Source organism: Thunnus albacares, chromosome 20 (assembly GCF_914725855.1).
Source record: "Thunnus albacares chromosome 20, fThuAlb1.1, whole genome shotgun sequence".
Lineage (NCBI taxonomy): Eukaryota > Metazoa > Chordata > Actinopteri > Scombriformes > Scombridae > Thunnus > Thunnus albacares.
Genome location: NC_058125.1, coordinates 1,361,564 through 1,383,085, shown reverse-complemented (window position 1 = coordinate 1,383,085; position 21,522 = coordinate 1,361,564). Strand labels below are relative to the sequence as shown.

The 21,522-nt window shown below is 39.2% G+C and overlaps 1 protein-coding gene across 1 annotated transcript in view; it reads left to right on the top strand.

The window, feature by feature from the left end:
* Nucleotides 1–5,448: 5,448 nt before the first annotated feature.
* Nucleotides 5,449–21,522, top strand: part of ipmkb (inositol polyphosphate multikinase b) — a 30,944-nt gene continuing 14,870 nt past the window's right edge. The window contains exons 1-3 of the mRNA XM_044337835.1: nt 5,449–6,817; nt 19,294–19,379; nt 21,071–21,167. Coding sequence (XP_044193770.1) covers nt 6,580–6,817; nt 19,294–19,379; nt 21,071–21,167 — 421 coding nt within the window. The 5' untranslated portion in view covers nt 5,449–6,579. The remainder of the gene's footprint in view (nt 6,818–19,293; nt 19,380–21,070; nt 21,168–21,522) is intronic.

The following is a 21,522-nucleotide window of genomic DNA, read 5'->3' as shown; positions in this document are numbered from 1 at the left end:
TAAATGGCTACTCCTGCTAATAATTTTACTGGCCATAACTCTATTATTTTTATTATCGTTGTTATTGTTATTATTGTTGTTACTATGCTTCTCTGTGTTTCTCTCTCCCCTCTCCCCCTCCCTCTCTCTTTATCCCCAACCCAACTAGTCGAGGCAGATGGCCGCCCACCTGCTTAAGGTTTCTTCCCGTTAAAGGGGAGTTTTTCCTTGCCGCTGTCACTAAGTTCTTCCTCATGGGGGAATTGTTGGGTCTCTGTAAATTAAGGAGTACGGTCTAAACCTGTTCTATATGAAAAGTGTCCTGAGATGACTTTTGTTATGAATAATGTTATAAATAAAATTGAATTGAATTGAATATACCCCACCACATACAGCCTACTTTATATGACAGCGAACCGTTATTGTTTTTGATTTTTGGTGTTTTTCAGAGCATCCATCAGTTTCTTTACAATATGACAATATTATTTGTTTGACTCGATATTACATTGTCACTGCTGCAAATCGCAGATTGATTGCATATGAAGTCTGCACTGATTAACTCTACGAAGATAATGCAATTTTGACAAAAAAGTAGACTTCATGTTCACACAAACCAATGGCTGGAAAAATACAGCATGCAAGTGTACATGATTTATAATTGAGGAACTAAAACTCGAGAAACACTGGGACTGTCGTTGCCAGTGCAGTTTTCCTTGTTTTCCATTAGGTGGTGTTGTTTACACAGATTGTTTCCATAGGCTAATGTCTGAAACAATAAATGAGAATCAGTCAAAGTTCATTTTCTGATATTAATTTTCATTTCCTGGAGAGTGTAAGGGAGTGCTTTTACCCTGTCCACACTATCAACATGGAGTGATGATAATATTAGCATTAGTCCCTGGAAATGTGTGAGACACAAAATATTTCTGATACTGGCAAAAAGAAAGAAAGAAAAAAAAAAGAATCACTTTCCAGAATGCACAAACTAACATCCAAAATCAAAGGACATCAACCAAGAGTCAGAGGACAGCCACAGAAAGATCAAGGAGAACATTTACATTCAAAGCTCAGACCACCTTTGAACAGAGCCTTCTAACAGAGCCTTCTAATCATAGCCGACCATGGCTATGACAGAAGTTTCATACTTTCAACAGAGTATGACAATTGAGCAAACGCCATCTGCTGACAAAGATCTGTGATGTGATTAAAAGCTCCAGAAAAACTTAACATGTGAACATGATGATGAAGATGATCTCTATGTCAAATGCAGAGAGACTTGTCCATGCCTTTATCTCCTAAAGACTGGACTACTGCAATGCGCTCTTCACAGGACTCCGTGACAGGAGCATCCAGAAGCTCCAGTACATTCAGAATAGTGCTGCCAGGATTCTGATGAGAGTGCGAAAATACAAACATATAACACTAATTCTGTTTTCATTGCACTGGCTCCCTGTCTCCTTCAGGATTGACAACAAAGTCCTGCTACTCACATACAAATCCATCAATGGGCATGTGCCTCCCTACCTACAGGAACTGATCATACCACAAACCTTCACCTGCACCCTCAGATCTGCCAGCAGCTTGCTCCTCTGTGCCCCCAGTACTAAGTTCTGTACCATGGGGGGTCAGGGGGTCTGCTTGGAATGTTATCAGAGCTACATCTCACCCTCCTTCTTGACATGAGGTAAACAGAATTACCCCCATTATGTTACAGTATTATTTATCAGAATGAGCACTTGCACATATCTGATTGGCCAATGTGACACCTTAGTGAAGAAAAAAGTTGAGCCCGGTTCACTTTTTTTTGTCAGATGACCTGCATTTTTTTTTGCAGGTTCTCTGTCTGTGTGAACACAGTGCACAGTGGTCTGATTGAAATAAATGACGAGCCTTCTTTTTTCAAGTAGTGCTAATGTTGTTCTGAACATCCAATGCTGTAAATCCATAGCATCTTTTGTTAGACCTTTCCTGTCTGGTAAATGTTCATGTCTTTCAACCTCCACATGAGTTTGTAATGCAGGCTCTTTTTTTTTCTTTTTTTCCAAATTTGTAGTCTACAAGCCCAAACTGAGGTGACATTATCAGGGCTATATCCCTGACTTGACAAAACCTCCACAGGACATATTACTGTGTGTACTACTACTGTTTCACAGGCTGAGTGAGTACTTCCAGTGACTGGTAAATTGACACATGTAAAATTCGTAGAATGCTGCTTTAACCCTCTACAAATTGAAATGAAGTGCTTGGTGGATTATAAGGTGAATTCATCAGTGGCTTTAATGATATATAAGAGATGTTAGAGCCCCTTACACTAGCCCTTCACTGAAAGTCTTTGGTGTGTTTAGATATCTTGGCTGCTATTTTAAAATATTTTTTTGATTGTTTGCTTTTATTAATTCATACAGTTTCTTTGTTCTTAGTCACCACTATTTTCTCAGACCATCTCCATCTTGAGAAAGTTTGGCGAACTGTGAAAACATTTTATAACAGAGATAGAAATAATGTGCCAAGTTAAAATAGCAATACAGTCATGTCTATATTATGTAAGGCAGCATAAACACTATCATGTTGTTATGAAGAAATCAGACTGGACAGAACTTCATGTCACTGGAAACAGTTTCAGTCTGTTTACTGATCCCAGTATCTGTGTTTATGGGACTTTGGCTCAATTAGAGTGATAGCATGAACTTTCCAACAGATAAGTGTAATTGTCAGTTTAATTAGGGACATGGACCCATTTGGAATCATGGGAATTAAGGAGAGGGAGGTTCTATATCTCAGGATGACAGACTTTCTTAGAATGGTTTATCTGATGTCAGATCACCACCAAATTTATTTCACATGCATGTAACTGATTAACTGGGTTTGTTTTCCACAGAAGACTTACTAAGCAGCTATACAAAACAGAATTTCAGAGTCATGTTGTCAAATATCAAATATCCTACTGTTATCCATTAATTATTATGTCACTGAGGGTTATACTGTTAGAAGAGGTTGTTATTATTCTGAAGTGATTTATAATTGTAGTTACATGCATCACAGCACACTTCAGTGAAAGTGTTTAAAGGAAAGACAAACCAGAGGCAGAAAGCCAAGGACATGTAAACTCTCTCACCTACAAATTGTATTCATATGCACGTAATTGGTAATAGATTTATTTTTATATGTTTTCATGCAGTGCTGCTGAATAATACAACACATCTCCTGGTGACTTCAAGAAATGAATTTGGCATAATCACTACATCTCATGTTTAGACTTGTTATTTTTATGAACATGAAATTGAAATTAGGTAAATAAGCCATTTCATAAAATTAGATACTAAGACAGTATAGTGGACACATTTCCTTCCTCAGCTGATGGAGGTAAATTTTAGTTTGTCTGGAGGTAGATAGATCTCAGTGCTGAACTGAAATTTGACAGGTAAAGTTCTGTTAAACTGTGTTGAGGTTCAAGATATCACTAGCTGAGATGTCCCAACAGATGGACAACCTACACAGCTCATTTTTAACAAACTCAGCTAGCACGCGCTGATGTGAAACTAGAGGCAGTTGTCCTTAAGCAAATATCATAGATTGGGAAGTGAGCATACAGTATCAGTTTATGTACAAAGGCGCTGTTCTATAGACATGAAAGAGCCTTCTGTGTGGGGAACAAAGTTGTCAAATTTTGGTGTGGATGAAAAAAAAACACTGGATCAGCAGTATGTCTTTTCTGGGGACCCATTGTTCATCTGCGGCCCAAAATCCCTTTTGGGATTCCACTGCCATTTGAGGCCCAATGTCCCATGGATGATCCGCTGCCTTCTAGAGCTCAGTGAATTACTATGATTTCTAACAACCAACACGCTTCCAACACTTACAGCTCATATTGGTGCTGAGATACCACTGCCCCCCACCTCTCAAGGTCACGTCAAGTCATGTCTCAAGGCAAGGCAAGTTTATATGCGTAGCACATTTCAACAACAAGGAAATTCAAAGTGCTTTACATAGGGCATAAAAGCCATCAAGAATAGCATCGGAATATAAAAGCAACATAAGGAAATATTAAAAGACATTTAAATACAATTAAAAAGTATTATATTGGAAATAAAAATAAGCTAAAATAGAATAAGACAGATAAAACAGGAAAGTTACAGTGCAGTATAAGATATTAATCAAAAGCCTCAAATTTGATTTAAAAAAGGCAGCAGCAAACAGAAAAGTCCTCAGCCTTTAAAAGAACTGTAAGTGAAGTGAATAAAAACTGAACACTGCTTCTCCATGTTTAGTTTTGACTCTGGCGACAGAAAGCAGACCTGTCCCTGATCACCTGACAGGTCTGGATGGTTCATAATGTAGCAGAAGATCAGAAATGTATTCTGGCCCTAAACCATTCAGCGCTTTATAAACCAATAGTAATATTTTAAACCAATTAGTCTAAAGCGTTCTATCTTCATCTGAGTTTCCACTGATGAGGTCCCATTCCCTGCTGGGTTTCCATATGTTTACCTCAGTGATATATCTTTGCAACTAAACATCTTCACAGAAACATCTGCACATTTTGACCTGTTAAACACAGGTGTCATTTTTACATGCCATACCAGGAAATTGCAGTAATGCCTGGTAGGAATGGGACACTTATGGAGTCATAATATGAATTATTCGTTCTACGGTTATACTTGTACATTTCCTGTTAGTCGAGAAATCTGCTGTGAAAAGGGCCTATTGCATGCTGACTGAAATGCTGACTGAAATTGTTGACATTGACACTTACAGGGAACAATGCAATAAAATTACATCTATGACCTTTCTACTGTGTCAAGTCAAAAATGTCTACAATAAAAAAGGAGAAGATTCAGGATCCCTTGCACTATTATTTTCTGCACATTTTATATTTCACATGTAATACTACCTATTTTTATGTTTTTGTAAATTGTGTAAAGCAAACACAGGTGGCAATGCAGGTGACACAGATGACGGCTTGATTACCAAATTATGTGATTATCCTAAAGAATACCTTGTGATGTCTGGAAATGTATAAAAAGTGGTTTTCAACACAGTATTCCTGTTTGGCTCCTGATGAAGGCGTAAGTCAAAACGTTGGGCTTTAATTCAGCACAGTGCTGTTTAAATAAAAAAGAAGTTGATGAAACGAACAAGTACTGTGTGCGGTCTTCCTCCAACATGTTTTTGGAAATTATTATGTTGTTCCTAATTTCTTTTCCTTTGTTTCTTGTAATGATGCCCATAATTTGATCATTTAAGTGTATCTGATCTCACAAGGTAGGACGAAATATTACAAATGAATGGAATGGAAATACTGGACTGAACTGTCAAGGTAACTGAGGGCACACAATGCATCTCTATTAATCTCTATTTCACACATATACGCTCGCTGGGTCATGACATAAGCACTTTACAACAGTGGCAAACCCAAATCCCAAACCAATATAAGAGTGCTGAAAAGTGTTTGAAAAGGTATGTTTTGCGACAGTAATGGGAAGTGTCGCAAACGTGTAGGAGGCTTTGTGCGCTGTTCGTTACGTAGAGAGGTAACCGCCTACACTGACCTGGATATCTGTGGCTGAGGAGGACTCCACCGACCTCTTTTAATATCATGGATTTAAAGGCAACAATATGTCGGTTTTGTGCTCATCGTCAGTGGATAGGTCCCGGTTGTACGGCGTGTGTGATGTCCCGGTGCTTTGCGATATTGTGACGCGAGGAAGAAGGGCTTGTTTAGCAACTAAAGAGACAGTATCGATAAGTTAGCAATCAAAACCTGGACTGGATAGCTTCTGTATGCAAATTCGGTATTTAATTGTCTCCGTTCGCCCCGCCTGCTTCTGCATTTGCTGACTAGAACTGGATATCTCTCCTGACTGTGTCGTAACATCAACATTACTAAGAGACAACAGTATTTACTCCTCTGAAGCGAGGAAGTGCAGCTGCGTCAAGGTAGCTGAACTGCACGAACATAAGACCGGAGGTTGGATGATTTCCCTTCACAGTGAAGACGCCAAATATATAAGTTTTGATTTGAAATAACCAAGTGTTGGGTCGTATTAGTTAGTAACTCTAAGAAAAGACGACAGCTGAGTTATTACTAGCAACAGCATTCTCAGTCTTTAACATTACCGTGGAACGCTGCATTATCTATACGGCTCAGTCGGTTTTATTTTGGAACATGTGAACGGAAATAGGGCTTGGCTCTGCTGGTTTTGACACTGGTAGGAAGTGGGATGTGGCCAGGATGTATTTATGCTGCTGTTCAAGATATGAAAATCATTGAATTAGCGCTTGTTCGGGAGCTCTGCTTCACCGCCGGACACAGCGGGCGACACGACAGCGTGGTTGTCCGTCAATGTGCTGGTTGTCGTTGGTGGAAAACAGCGAACACTAGCGAGGCTGCTGTGCTGCTTTCATCTGGGTTGAACCATTTCCATGAAGGCTTCTCAACCTCACGCCCAAACAGTTTGTTGAATTTGTCTGCGGGGCTGCATTCTATGCTTACGTAATAACAGTATGTGAATCGATACAGTCACATCATTTACTTTATTATTTTATATTTTTCTTGGACAAAGACTTTGTGCGTTTTTTGCCCCCTTTTAATTTAAAAAAATGTCAACAACTCAGCATCAAGTGATGATGGAGTCCTCTCTAGCTCTCGGCAGACTGGAACTGACCCCCAGCTCTGCCGCTGTTGGGGTCAGCCTGACCTCGCGGCTCCCCGGCGGCCCCCCCGCCAAAGAGAAGAGCGACCAGCGACCTCAGGGGCCACAGGTCCAGGCTCACCTGAACGGCTGCGTCCCGCTGTCACATCAGGTGGCGGGTCACAAGTACGGAGTGGATAAAGTGGGTAAGTAAACTGGACAAGACTTTTGTGACAGAAGCTTCTATCAGACCTCCTGTCGCAAAACATGACTTCCTTTGAATCTGGCAACTGAATGTGCGTTTGCTTATCACACCTACAGATGACTGAACCCACCATTCAGTTTCTTATCTATATAAACACACAACCTTTAGCATACTGTTTGTTCCGTCCACCCATGGTGTGTCATTGGAAAGAGGTTGTGGGAACCTAAAAATGAATTATCAGTAAGCTCTACTGTATGATACATCTTGAACCAAACTGTGGGTGACAACTTATCAATTTAGAAAGTGTTTGTGCTCTACCAGATATGTTTGCTGTCAGCAAGAACACTTTTGGAGATTTTTTAAAAATGAAAATTCAGTATGATGATTTTTTTTTTTCATAAATGAGGGAGCATGCATATGATGTAGGTTTCATGCAGCTGTGAATATGGGCTAGGTTATCTTACTCTGTCACTCTCAGTAACGATAACAATGTCACTACTTAATGTACACCAACTACCTCCTCCCGTATTAGTCCGTGCACTACATCTACAGCTCTTAATTTGTGCTCATCTGTGGATCAGTGGCTGTTGAATCCCTGCTCCATGCTCTTTCTCCAGTCTTCTCTCACGCACGCTCACGCTCGTGCGCACTGTACACCTGATGTTATCAAAGCCTCCATTCTCTGTTATCAGGTGAGATGTTGAGTTGAATTGATTGTGCATGATAAAGTTACAGTGCGGTCTCAGATGGATGAGTCATTGCTGGTCAGTCAGCTGCCTTGATGACTTCCCTGCAGTCAGTCAGGACAAAACTGTCCCTCCACAGAAATGTTTTGGCTGAGGTCTTCTCTTTTTTTTAGCAACCTTTTAGCCTCCTCTGTAGTGTATGCATTGTTTTCTATTGTGTGAGCTAAATTTACTTTCTTTGCATTTGGTTCATCTGTATTTACTGTGTTTAATTACAGGCCTACCAGCACTTTAAATCAAGATTATGTGAACTAAGAAGTAGCTTGTTTATTTGTCTGAATTTTGGTATTTGCCATCCATGAGGTCAGGCTGTGGCTTTTGGTGTGGGAGGGAGTCAGACTATGTCTGTCTTCAGCACGGTGGACAAAGGGAATCAAACTCCAGAGTTCAGGTCCAAACATGCTTGGTGTATACAACCATTATATAACTTAGTTATTAAAAACTTATTAACAAATATGATGGCAGTATCCATTGTCATGCTGCATTTTCCGGCTCCACGGTTGGTGATCATGTCTTGTTCAGTGTGGTTCAAACAAAAATCCAGCTGTATGTGTGAAAACTGAACTCTGCTGGGTCTCAGGTGGCTTCCAACCAAACTCTGGTGCGGTTCGTTTGTGGTGTGAAAACAAAGTAGACCACAGGATTGTGTGTGTGATAGTTCTATGTTCTAGCATGAATTCAAAAGATGCACTACCAGTTAATCCATGTACTGATCATGAACTGTTAAAGAAGTGATCTGATTTAGCACTACCGCTACTGTATATATATTCATGTAAGATCATATGGTAACCACTGTAGCATAACCGTGTCAGCACATGAGTTTGGGGATTTTCCCCGACACATCAGAAAGTGAAAATCAGCTGAAGTGTAACCCACTTCTCTTGCTCAGTGACATCCCCTGGCCAGAGAAAAATGATGATAATGATAATAATAATAATAATAATAATAATAATAATAATAATAATAATAATAATAATAATGATGAGAGGAAGACAACCAGTGTGACAACATTTAATCAAGCCAGAAGTCATTTTTAAATCAACCTGTCTGTGTTTAACTTGGATAATTTTCACACTAGTTCAGTAACTGTTCAAAACATGCCTGATCCGAGTGGGCAGATTTCTTATTATTTCTTGACAACAAATATATATATATATATATATATATATATATCAATCTACAAATGTATCAATTAAAATAAGGATTTAATACATTAAATAGTTTAAATCCAGACAGAAACTTCACCACTAAGACTAAAATGAGGTTGAACTGTATAAGCAGTTCATGGTCTTCCACTGGTTGATTCTGCTGCCAATTAAATTTGTCTGTGCTTCTATTGGCTTTTTTTTTTCACTGCCTGCGCCTCTGTTTTTTCCTCCTGTGTGCGCTTGTTCTTCTCTCTCAGGCAGTTTTAATTGAGGGGGATTCATCACAGCCCAGAAGCCCCGCCCTGCTGTGCTGTGAAGGTGTTTGTACCAAAGTCCCCGCTGCACTCAGACACAGAGACGAGCAGCTTGCTGTTCACTTGTTTATTCAAAGTTTATTAAATGTGTCTCGTGTCCAAATAACTTCACACTCGACACCGCGCTTCCTTTGGCCCCTCGGCAGTACACCTGCCAATTGTGGAGTTGAGTCTGAGCCTAGAAGCCCCGCCCCGCTGTGGTGTGACGGTGTTTGTATCGCTGCACTCAGACATGGACTGAGTGGCTTGCTGTTCGCTTATTCATAGCTTATTAATATTAAACGTGTCGCATGTTTGAAATTACACCAAAAGAGCATGTGTCTCCACAGTAAACCACCTGTTGAGTGTTTGATGGTTGTTTATTTGTGCTTTAGAACATGACCACTGCGAAACAATCAGAAAATAACGTATTTCTGTCAATCACTAGCTTATATATTTATCATGCCACATGTCCAAATTGCCCCAAATTCAACACAGCACTCCGTTTTCTCCCCAGCGATGCACCTTCCAAGTGTGGAGTCGATGTGATGAACGGTTTAAGAGATGCGAAGGACACACAGACATACAGATAGAGATTCCTTCCTTTAATGGATAGATGAAGACAGTTTTGGTTTCGGCAGCTAACAGCAGCACTGACCTGCTGGAGGAAATCTCTCCGTCTGTGACTGTTCGCTGTGGAGCAGAGCTGCAGAGCTGTGGTCCGCTGCTGCTCATCAGTGGACAAGTTCAGTAACGGTGCACGTGATACAAGCCCACAGAACAGTATCTGCGAGCGGAAAAAGCATCCTCACAAGAGAACATTTCTGCTCTGTGTGCACAACTGTGGTCCCATGAGCACAGGGCTGTGACGAGCACAAGCTCAACCCTCCCCATGTCCCCTGCAACTTCTCAACGCTCGCTCATCAGGCTGACTTTTGAGACTTTGGAGGCAGGGATAGAATAGACGGTGGCTGTTTGATCAGATTGGCTGTTTGGTTTTTATCACTGACACAGTCGAAGACAACTGATAACTGCAGGAAAAGACAGCCAGAGAGTTAAAGAGCTGTGAAAGGTGAAGAGGATTTCTGTTTTTTTGTGGCTGCCAGCAGCTCTTCCTCCCACAGACAGTCACAGACAGAGTCTCTCCAGCAGGTAAGTTCTGCTGTTAGCAGCTGTTAGCTGCTGAAGCTAAAACTGTCTCGATCAGTATATATTTGAAAATGAGTGCAAGCAGGCTAGGCGGTTTCACAGACTCTTCACACCCAAAGGTGGAGGCTGGGAGAGGTGGGCGTACCATCTAGGCTATATAAACATCATGATGTAGAGAACTCCCAAATGGTCCACTCCACGTCAGCATTGGCCCCGCCTTTTCAGGGCTGATTTAAAACAGCAGATGATAGGTTGAGCCATTTTTATAATAGAGCACCTGAAGTACCTCAACTTGGGGTATCTGCTGATACAGAGTACTGATCATGAATGCAACTGATAGCGGAAACACAGAATTTAGTAATGACACTGACAAAGAAACTATATATAATGTGGTTCAGTCATGTCATGGTTGAGACCTGCATCGATACCAATCCTGTGTATTGGATTGGTGCATCTCTAGAGTAAAGATGGGAATCAAGAGTCACTTGAACTTGATTCTAATTGTCTAGTTACTCAGAATTGTTGGACTGCACCACTCTCATTTCTTCTTCTCATGCCTGCCACTAATGAATTAGTTGATAGACAGAACTTGAATGTAAAATTGGCAAACATGCTCAGGCTTCAGCTTCTCAAATGTGGGTGTTAAACAAATTTCTTCTTAATGACCTTTAATAATGGAGACTGGATCTGAAGTATCAAAGTTTAAGTTGAATTTATTTTCTTGTACAAGAAGGAGCGTTTCACAGTGCAACACACAAGTGGGGTTACATAGAAAAAGGCTCATCATAGAGCATTCACAGTTGGTTTATATATCTTACAAATGGGCGTTTCAGCTTTCTCTTGTTGCTTACAGACATATTTCACAGATAACATCATGACATTTTCTCACTTCTCTAATTTGGTGGCCAGCTGAGGATCCTCAAATTAAGATGACACCCCTCTAACCTGTCTCTGACCTTTATTCCTTTCTGGTTTCCTCTCACGTATACAGTACTGGCCTCCAATTGTTAGCTTTACATGACTTTCATTTGGCATACACTTTTTTTCAAAGCAAAATGACAGATCACAGCTTGAAATGTCTGTGGACCCCTGCATACGCTGTAAGATCCCCTAAATAAAGCAGTTTACTGTAGTCGGCTGTGGCTCAGGAGGTAGGGTGGGTCATCCACTAAATGGAAGATCAGTGGTTTGATCCCCATCTCCTCCAGACTGCATGTCAAAGTGTCCTTGGGCAACATACTGAACCTCAAATTGCTCCCGAAGGCTGTGCCTTTGAGTGTGTGTGTGTGTGAATGTCCTGATGATGCCATGGCAACCTCTGCCATCAGTGTATGAATGTGTGTGTGAATGGGTGAATGTTGATATGTAGCCTAAAGTGGTCGGAAGACTAGAAGGGCACTATATAAATGCATTCCATTTACCATTTTTACCATTTACCATTTTGCTTAACAGAAATTAAGCAATAAAATGTCATTTCCAGTACAATGATTTGTCAGAAAGTTTTTGTTAAAGGAATTGATAAAGAATCAAAATCATAAACCACATCAATAATCTGAATGTGTGCAATACTGGCAAGGTATCTCTATAATCCATGAATATTTCTGTGATGATGTTTTTGTCTGAATGTCTCCTCCCAAATGAAAGTAGAAAGAAGCATTCAGTGAAGCATTGTTACAGTATTTCTGACAGTAATGTTGAATGATCTTATCTTAGTTTCTCTCTGGGCTTGGTAATGACTAATCATTAACACAGGTTGCATCAGTTGAAGCTAACAGGCAGGAAAAAGCAGTATTGACACAGTATTGAGACTCAGCCAGCAGTAACTTTTAATCTCCACAAAGAGTGTGAACATGCTCTGGAATCCTGTTCAGCTTGTATTGCTGCTGCCTGAAAATGATCCTTCTCTCTTCTCCTCCCCCTGCTCTGTTTGAGCGAAGCAGGAAGCTCCAGCTCTGAAAAGTGAAGCCAATGCGAAGTGCCTTAAACCTGCATTCTCTCTAACTGCCAGCAGGGGGCAACTCCACTGGTTGCCAAAAGAAGCGTGAATGTATAGAAGTCTATGAGAAAATGACTCTACTTCTCACTTGATTTATTACTTCAGTAAACATTTTCCCAATAAGTTTATGGTCAATCGCTAGTTTTAAGTTTTCTTCAATACAGCATGATGTTCATTTTATAAATTACGGTCCTATTTAGAGTAAAATAGACGATAAAGCAGCGTATGCTTTAGTGCGTGGCTACCTTGTGATTGACAAGTCGCTACCACGGCGACAATGTTGGCTACGTTCGTTACATATCATAACTCTAGATAAGGAGTATAGACGTAGCTGTCACTAGTTTAGTGTGTTTTCAGTTGATGAAAGTTAATTGTAAAATATTAGTAGGTTAAAAAAGTCTTGTTCAGTGTTTGGTTGTACTAAAACACCCTCTAAGGACTCAGATGTTTAGTAGTATATTTTGTCTTAAGCCTGTTTTTGCTAGCCAAAATTAACATTAGCATTATCACAGTTAACCATAGGCTGTAAATGCACTGTGCTAACCAAGCTAGCAGCTAACGCTGGCAGCTCCACCCTCTTGTCCAAATATGGTTCATTTCTGGCTCCAAAAATGGCAACGGCCAAAATGCCAAACTCAAGGCTTCAAACCAGTGGGTGACATCACCGTGGATACGTCCATTATTTTTTTTACAGTCTGGTTTACACAGGCCTCCAGAGCAGTTCAACACAGTCTTGCTCTCTTTGAGCTGCCTGGCTTCACTGAGCCTAACGTCAGTGATCCAGTATCATAAAGCTGGTTATCAACTGGTTCTGTTAACTCTGGGTTTTTCCAGTCCAGCTCTGAGCACACTCATGTAAAAGAGGCAGTTCGAAAATACAAGCATTATCATTAGAATCATCAGATGAAACTCTGATAACTGTGGGTAGGGCTGGGCGATATGGCAAAAAATATGATCACGATCATTTTTTCCATATTGATCATTATCGATATTTATCACAATATATAATTTGATAATGCTGCCAGTTTGAAGAGTATCCTGATAATAAAACCAGAGGGTTCATTAGTTGAACTTTAGAGTAGTAAACATTTAACTTTGCAAACATGCTTTATCTGTATAACCTACAATAACAATACAAATGAGCTTGCCTCGTTAAAACGTTTTTATTCTTTTCCAGAGGACATCCTCTTCATTTACTTTGCGGTAGGAAATGGGTGTGTACTTTGATGTGCAAGCCAAAAACTGCAGACTGACTGGCTTGCTGTCGTGTTAATTTCTGCTGTGTGATAGGCTGTTAGATCTATCCATATCAAGTTAAAAATGTCCTTTATCATCGTAATCAACATTACTTTCACTGTTATCCCATATCGAGATCATTTTATTGCCCTGCTCTACCTGTGGAGAAATTAGGTATTTACAGAGTTAAAATACACACAATCTAATCACACATCTAGATTAGATAAGAGGCTGTAGAAACTGAAATAACATCCAAATATAAAAGTAATCTAAGGTGTGAAAATGGTGTGAAAGTGGTCATATAAATAGATAGGTGTGAAAATGGTCTTATATGTCTTTTTAAATACATGTGGCATTTTCAACATGTTCAAGAGTATTTGGCTTTTTGTGACTCATGGTAAAAAAATCTATTCTGAATATGTGATACACATAAAAAGTTAAAAGTAATGTAAGTCTGTTTCTGCCCCTAAAGTAGAGAGGATATAAGAGAGGAGAAAAGTAGTTAAAGGTCTACCTGACCTAAATATTGCTTTTATAAGTTGCTGAGAGCCGTTTTTCTAATATAAGACAACAGTATGCATACATTTTAGTTTCAGTTATCATCACAAGTCGCCACACGTTATGAAATAAGAGTGTAAAGGCATTCACACTGTCAGGAATCCTGTCGGGAATGAAAGAAATGCAGCTATAATCTCCATTCATTATGTGCTTAAGATGTTGCTTTGCCACATTGTGCCCTCTGTCTTGGTCAGTGCTAATAAGCAGGTACACGTGTGGGCCGCTGCAAGCTGTGGTCATGGTCACAGTTTAGGCACAGCATGGCGTTCTCCAGAGTAGTGCTTAAGTGCTACTTTTACTTCCTACAAACAATGGTTGGGTAAAATTTGTTCTTGTCTTATTGAGTCTGAAAAGAAAGAAAAACCACCATTATTTCATGATCTAGACTGACAAAAACATCTACTTTATTTTCTTAAAATGAGGCATTTTGTGATATTTCTTAGTGAAAGGTCAGATCAAAAATTATGTTGTCATGTACAATATGTTTTAACTTATTTTTACTGGAGTTAGACACATTGACTGATACTGTTTGGTCATGTTAGATGGACTCTATGCATTAAATTCTATTAGTGCAGTGATTACACTTTGCTCTACTGATAATGTACTTTGTGAAGGTTAGCCCACTTTTTGGGTGTTAGCTGTTGGACGTGAAGGACACGTATGGAGGTGTATCATGAAGTGAGTCCAGGTTAGTCTGGCTCTCTTTAGGTTACCTGGCTTCACACAGCCTAACACTGGTGATCCTGGATAACTAGCATCACAAAGCTGGTTATTGATTAACTCAGCTAACTTGATTTTCCAGCTCTGAGCCTGTTCACATGAAAGAGGCAAGGTTCTTAACTACAAGCCGATCACATGCACCATGAGTGGAATACTTTAGGTTCTAGCATGCTCCCTGTGGAAATCCATACACCATCTCCCCTGCAGGTGTGTGCATACTGTCATGTGTGTTCTTGTAATCATTTAAGTAATCAAAACTAATCAAATGAATCACATTTAACACCATACTTACTAACTCATGCATGAGCTTGCAAGAGGACTGTAGGACTTGCAAATGTTGTCAATCTTTTTGACAGTCATTTGTGAAAAGAGATGCACCGTTGGTGATCAGTGTGGAAGCAGTTCTTGCAAATTGCTTTTGTGAGATGGGTCCCTGGCCCCTAACTGAAGCTCAAGTGTTAGATTTAATTGCTGAGATAATAAATAGTGTGTGCTGACTTCTTCTAATAAAAGGTTACAGTGGCTATACTTATTATTTGCACTGATCTGATTGGTCAATAGTTAACATGTTTTGATCGGGTGTTCTGATTTGAACCTGCTCTGGTGCTGGTTAGCCACAGCAGAGGTTACCATGGTGATCTACCCCAGTTAATAGTGAGCCAACTTCATGATACCAGAAAACCCACAGACACCAAGCTAACTATTACAGACCCCTCAGATATATTTTAAATATTACATGTGCATCAGTGTGTGTGTGTTTATACTCAACTTGAAAAGCTATTTGATCATTTTTAATTGTGGTCATGGGCCCTTTTAGATAACAAATGTTTTAAGATAAAACTATCACCTTGGGTTTAATAAGTTAGAAAGGGCCCAGTGATTATGAAACTCAGTCAACACTGACTTGAAAACTGTTTCCATAGAAGCACTGTTCTGCACTGGTCTGCGTGAGCTTGGATCATAATGTAGTTATAGTGTCTGATGCAAGACAGAAAGGCAAAGGTGAAAGTCCGGCTTTGTGCAGACCTAACCTGTCCGCTGCTTCATATTGATTCTTCATGTTGAAGGCGGGGCATGACTCCAAGAGGTCTACCTGGAAGCTAGAATTTTCAAAATAATTGCCAGTCAGTTCTGCATTAGATTCTAAAAGAACCTGGGCTGGAAAACCAGTACTAATAACGTTTGATTTTAATAAACACATAACATTTGATAAGGATTCCTTTTAATTTGATTCTTAAAGAATAATAATGAAGACATATTTTGAGCAGGACGTTTTTACAGCGTTGTATCAGCCTGCTGATTCATCAGTTACACTCTAGTACAGTGTTGTCAGAAGCAGTAGAAAAGATACAAAGATAAAACCCAACCCAAACTATAATTATCCTTTTACTGGTGACCAGTGCTGGTAATAAAATCTGTTAAATCATTTTTTTCTATATTTACAATTCAATTTAACTTAACTGTGCCATCATAAAAGTTCCTTATGTTATATATCTAGATATGTAGGATAAACACAGACACTCCCATCACTTATTAGATATAGTTATGTACATATAAAATACCAAGTTTTCATTCTGTCTCTTTCATGTCATCAATCAGGACTAGAGTCTCATCAGGTCAGCTGACTGTGTGTATGGTTTGTCACAAGTGACACCCACAGCGTGGTTAATTGACAAGCCGGTCAGCTGATGATCTCTCTTGCCCATTGACTGGCTGGAATGAGCAGGAAGTTGAATGACTTGCTTATTGTCTAATCGGTTGAGTTTATGTTTACTCATAGGCTAACTCATCCTTGAAGGGAAATTACAGTCATTGCTGTATTTACCATAAATGCAGCTCTATAGGTCATGCTAACTCTTATTTATTTATTTAACTTGATTTGATCAGGTAGTCTCTCATTGAGATTGAGACCTGAGAACAAGAAACATCCAACCACACAACCAGCATTCAAAAACAACACAAATAAGGCCATAAAACCAGAATAAACTTTCGTCGTAGAGATTTGGGGAAACAAGGAAAGCAAAATGATCAGGGCCGAGCCTCATGCAGCTTTCCAAATAAACATGATTCATTTTGATAGAATAGTGTTGACGTCAAATTCAGTTTTATATTTGGATATATTTAGACTGGGGCAAACTATCCAACACAAATGTAACTCTTTCTCTCAGCTACCATTGTAATGTGAGATCACAGTGGGTCAAGGAAAACATATAAGCAGATGAAAGTCTTTATTGCTGGTGGGTCACATATATTACAATTCCTCACATAGCTTAGCATAGCATAGGAGAGCAATGAGCACTGGTTTCCTGAGGTATGTTGTCTTTCAGGACTGTGCTGTTGCCTTTGTACCTCAGCCTTCATTTGTGATTTCTTCTCATCTGCGTGCTTTGGTTGGAGTAAATATGGCCAGCTCTCAAAGTGAGCGCTGAGTCTATTTTTTTTTCCTCTGAAAGCCATTCACATCACACAAATCTACTTCCCCTGTGAACTACATCTACAACAACCTGCTCCACAGTGATACTATTCATATGTTGTACTATACTGAAAACATGTGTTTTCCATTGAGCAGACTCTGCTGGTATTTCAGGTGAAGACAATTTTTTTCCTTTTAGCTAAACAGCTCTGCTCAACTGCTGCTGAAAGATTAGGAAAGCTCACTGACTCACGTAACTACAAAGCAACAGGGTCAGTCAGAAATTCCTTCAATATTGTTTGGCACCTTTTGTCAGTAAATGAAACAGAAAATGAGTTAGTGGAGTGAACATGAGTATACAGTATACTTCTACAGTGGTGAAAATGATTTTAGTGAATTTTCAAGTACAGTTTTGAGGTATTAGTACTTGATTTGAGTATTTAAATTTTACGCTATGTCAGCCAAGTTGAAGTTTATTTTACTATCATCATAATAAAAAAAAAAAACAGTTAAAATGAAATGTATTTTCTTCAGGACCAGAGAATAAAACATGACAAAATGTCAGACCAAACATAAAAACAACAACATCTTTAATTGTATGTGTACATCAAAACAAGTGCAATAAAAGATCTGAATATATCCAAATAGCCTGTATGTTTCAAATTAGTAGTTCAGTAGTAGTTGTAAATTAGCTCCACCTCAACCTGTGAAGGAGGGAAATTCACCTCAACCACCATTCATTTAGAAGCAGTGCATCAGTAGCAGTACAGTAAAGGGATGGCACTGCCTCTTCATCGGTCTCAGGATTGCGACTGATGACCGTATAGACACAGGCCAGATGTCTACCCCTAGGCTCACATCACCACCCCACCCCTCCCTTCCTTCCTTTGCGTGCTGGTTATTTTTATGTGTGTGTGTGTTTGTGTGTGTTTGTGTGTGTGTGTGTGTGTGTGTGTGTGTGTGTGTGTGTGTGTGTGTGTGTGTGTGTGTGTGTGTGTGTGTGTGTGTGTGGAGGTTTTGTATATTGTTAGGCATTTTCATGTGTGTGTTTGTACGTCTGTGTGTTCTTAGAAGAATGTAGAGATCAGCCGAAGAGCAGACTAATCCTTTCCACTGCAGGTTCATTCAGTCTATCTGTAATCAGCGTGTGATGATGTAACAGAAGACTCATCTTTTCCTCGCAGCATCTTTCTTTTTACACTCAAAGCCTTACAAGGAAAAGATATGGCTAACTTTAGGTGATCTTTCTGAAAATATCAAAATGAAAAATGAATGAGTTATTGACCATAAATTACTGTAAATTCTCAAATAATGGACAGTATTTGGGTAATGACTGGGTCTCCATTAAGAATAATAACATGTGGTGTGGCCTGCACAAAGAAATAATTGCATTGCATTTGCATTAAAGTCACATCAGCAGATATGTGATATAAGGACTTTATGAGGCAAATCAGAATCCCTCTCTAGGAATCATGCTTTACCTACAGCAAAAACACTCCTAATTCAGTGGAAAATTTTGACTTGTCTGTGTGAAATGAGACTATTGTCCTGTCCAATCACACCTTTTTACAATGCCTATGATAAATATGTGCAGCTTTTTTCACCTGATGTGGTGTGGAACTAAATTAATTGTGTATTATTTTGCGCTGGAAGCCTGAATAAATTTGGATTTATTCTGCTAAAATTGTTGGTTGTGACAGACTCAAGTCATCACTGTCGAACGTACTGTTCCTGAAGTAAGAATGTTGACATGGTTCTACTACTAGTCCCAGTCAGGAGTAATGTCCTACTCTGAGATACGTGAAATACAGGCCCTGATTTACATGTTCATAAATCAGATTGGATTTGCAAACAAAGGCTGATGTTTGTCCAGCAGTGTAAATGTAGCCTGGCTGTTGGGTAATGACCGCAGAGTTGAATTTCTCATTGACCGCTCATGGAGATCTACAATATATCATTGTCCTATCTACATTAAAGGTTAACTCACTCATACGTCATTCAGTTTTAAGCAATAAAAGACTGGACAAATTTGAAGATCTTCCTTTCATTAGCACAAATGTACAAAGGTACACATACAGTTACTGTGAAACCACTAAATTTCCAAAAATGAAGCGAAATGACTGTGACTGTCCTTTTGTCAGCTGTTATTGTAGCGTTCTTTTATTATTTTAAGCACCAGAATCCTTGTTTTGATCGTCATCTTTGTGTTTGTTTGCAGGTATTTTGCAGCATCCAGATGGAACAGTCCTGAAGCAGCTTCAGCCTCCACCAAGAGGTCCACGAGAGATGCAGTTTTACAGCATGGTAATACACACACATGAGAACCTGAAGCTGTATAGTCTTACACATACTCAACATAGATTTACTTCTAGCATTCTCACAGTATTTATATATTTTACCATGAAGGAGAAAAGAGAGACAAAAGAAAGAAAAATGAATAATAATGAATTTCAACAACAAGGCAGTTCAAAGTACTTTACATAGAGCATAAAATGCATCAAGACAGAATATAAAAGCAACACGAGACAATATAAAAGACAATTACAAAGTGTTCAATTGGAAATGCAAAGAAAATAGAATAAGACAGATAAAACAGGAGAGTAAAAGTTACAGTGCATTGTAAGATATTAACCCCCAAATTTGGTTTAAAAGCAGTGGGAAACAGAAATGAAGTGAGAGTTGCAGCAGACCTGCAGTTTTCAGGGACTTTGTTCGAGATATGTGGAGCATAAAAATTGAACACTGCTTCTCCATGTTTAGTTTTTGACTCTGGGAACAGAAATAAAATAAAGAGTACAGTCTAGACTCAATGTGAAAAGTGCCCTGAGATAACTTCTGTTGTGATTCGGCGCTCTATAAATAAAATTGAATTGAATTGAAGTGTGTAACTGACTTGTTTAACAGCACACTCAACATAAAGTGTAAGACACATTCCGACACTCACATGCTTTTACAGAACCTCAGCACGACCACATACAGTACATACCAAACATAGACTGATATTTATCTGCTGATTTTTGACTTGTTGCTGATGGATTATAACTTAATATGAACTCATATAAATGACAGGTCATGCTGGCAGAAAGTAAAAACACATCTTTAAAAAAAAGAAACGTGGGATAGGCTCTGGGATCCGGTGTCGTCCTCAGGATAATCATGTGTCAAAGACGAATGGATGGAGAAATTCTTAATAATCAGTATAGATATCAGACATGCTGTGTGGTTCTACGCAGGCACACAGAGCAACATGTGTGTCTGCTGCTTTAGAGCTTCAGTGTTTGCTTTACAGCTTAGCAACGCTGTCAGCCTCAGCAACTCTCAAACAAACAGGAGTGAGTCATGGCATCATGTCCTGTCTCTTGACCAAACCAATAAAACTTAATCCCAACACACATCACACACTGACCTGGCACCCCACACAGGGACAAAAGTCCTACACAAGCAATGTATTTATTTTATGCTATATACATACTTCAGAATAAGAAGACATATTTAACAAATGAAGCTGCCTGTAATACTTTATTTTATGCTGAATATTTAAATTATGATTGCTCAGTGTTTTTAGAATTGTGTTCTTATCAGCTCATAAAGATAAAAAATTAAATCATACTTAATAGATCCTGTGTTAGCGCTGAAATTACAGGAATTTATTGATGCCTTCAACAATCATCCAACAAACACCCATCTGTTCATAGGTTGAGTGCTTCAAATAGATAATCCTTGCAACTGTAATATCTTTTGGACTGTTGGTCTGACCAAACAATACTTAATACATCACCTTGGGCTCTTGGAAGTTGTGATGGAAATGTTCTGTATTTACTGACATTTAATAGACTAAACAATTAATTGTATAATCCAAAAACTAATCAGCAGACTGAAGAATTAATAAAACAATTGTTTAATAATAAAAAAAATGTATATATATCTACAGTATCCACCTGTATATACAGTATAGTTTGATGATGATGATGACTGTGTGTGTATGTGTGTCCTAGGTATATGCAGAGGACTGCTGTGATCCATGTCTTCTCGAGCTCCAGAACCATCTGCCCAAATATTTCGGCGCCTGGTCCTCTCCTGACAGTCCCAACGGTGAGAGACTGGACTGTGTGTACAATAAATGTGTGCATATGTAACGGCTATAGTCCTCCCAGCTGTAGAGAAGAGAGAATAAAAAGAGTATGTTGGAGTCAGAAGTATTTCCAAACTGACGTGTTCAAAGACAGGTAGGTTAGTTGTAGTGTATTAGCTCTATGTATGCGGGATAGGTCCAGCCCCTGCAGCTCTCCAGGAAAAATGATTTACAGCCCCGTAGATTCACTATAAGGCAAGACGGGGACATACATTCATCTATAAAAGCCAGACACCGTGATGTATTGTTATTTCTCCTAAATCAGAGGTTTTCAAACTGTGAGGCACGATTTACGTTAAAAATCACACTCCCTTG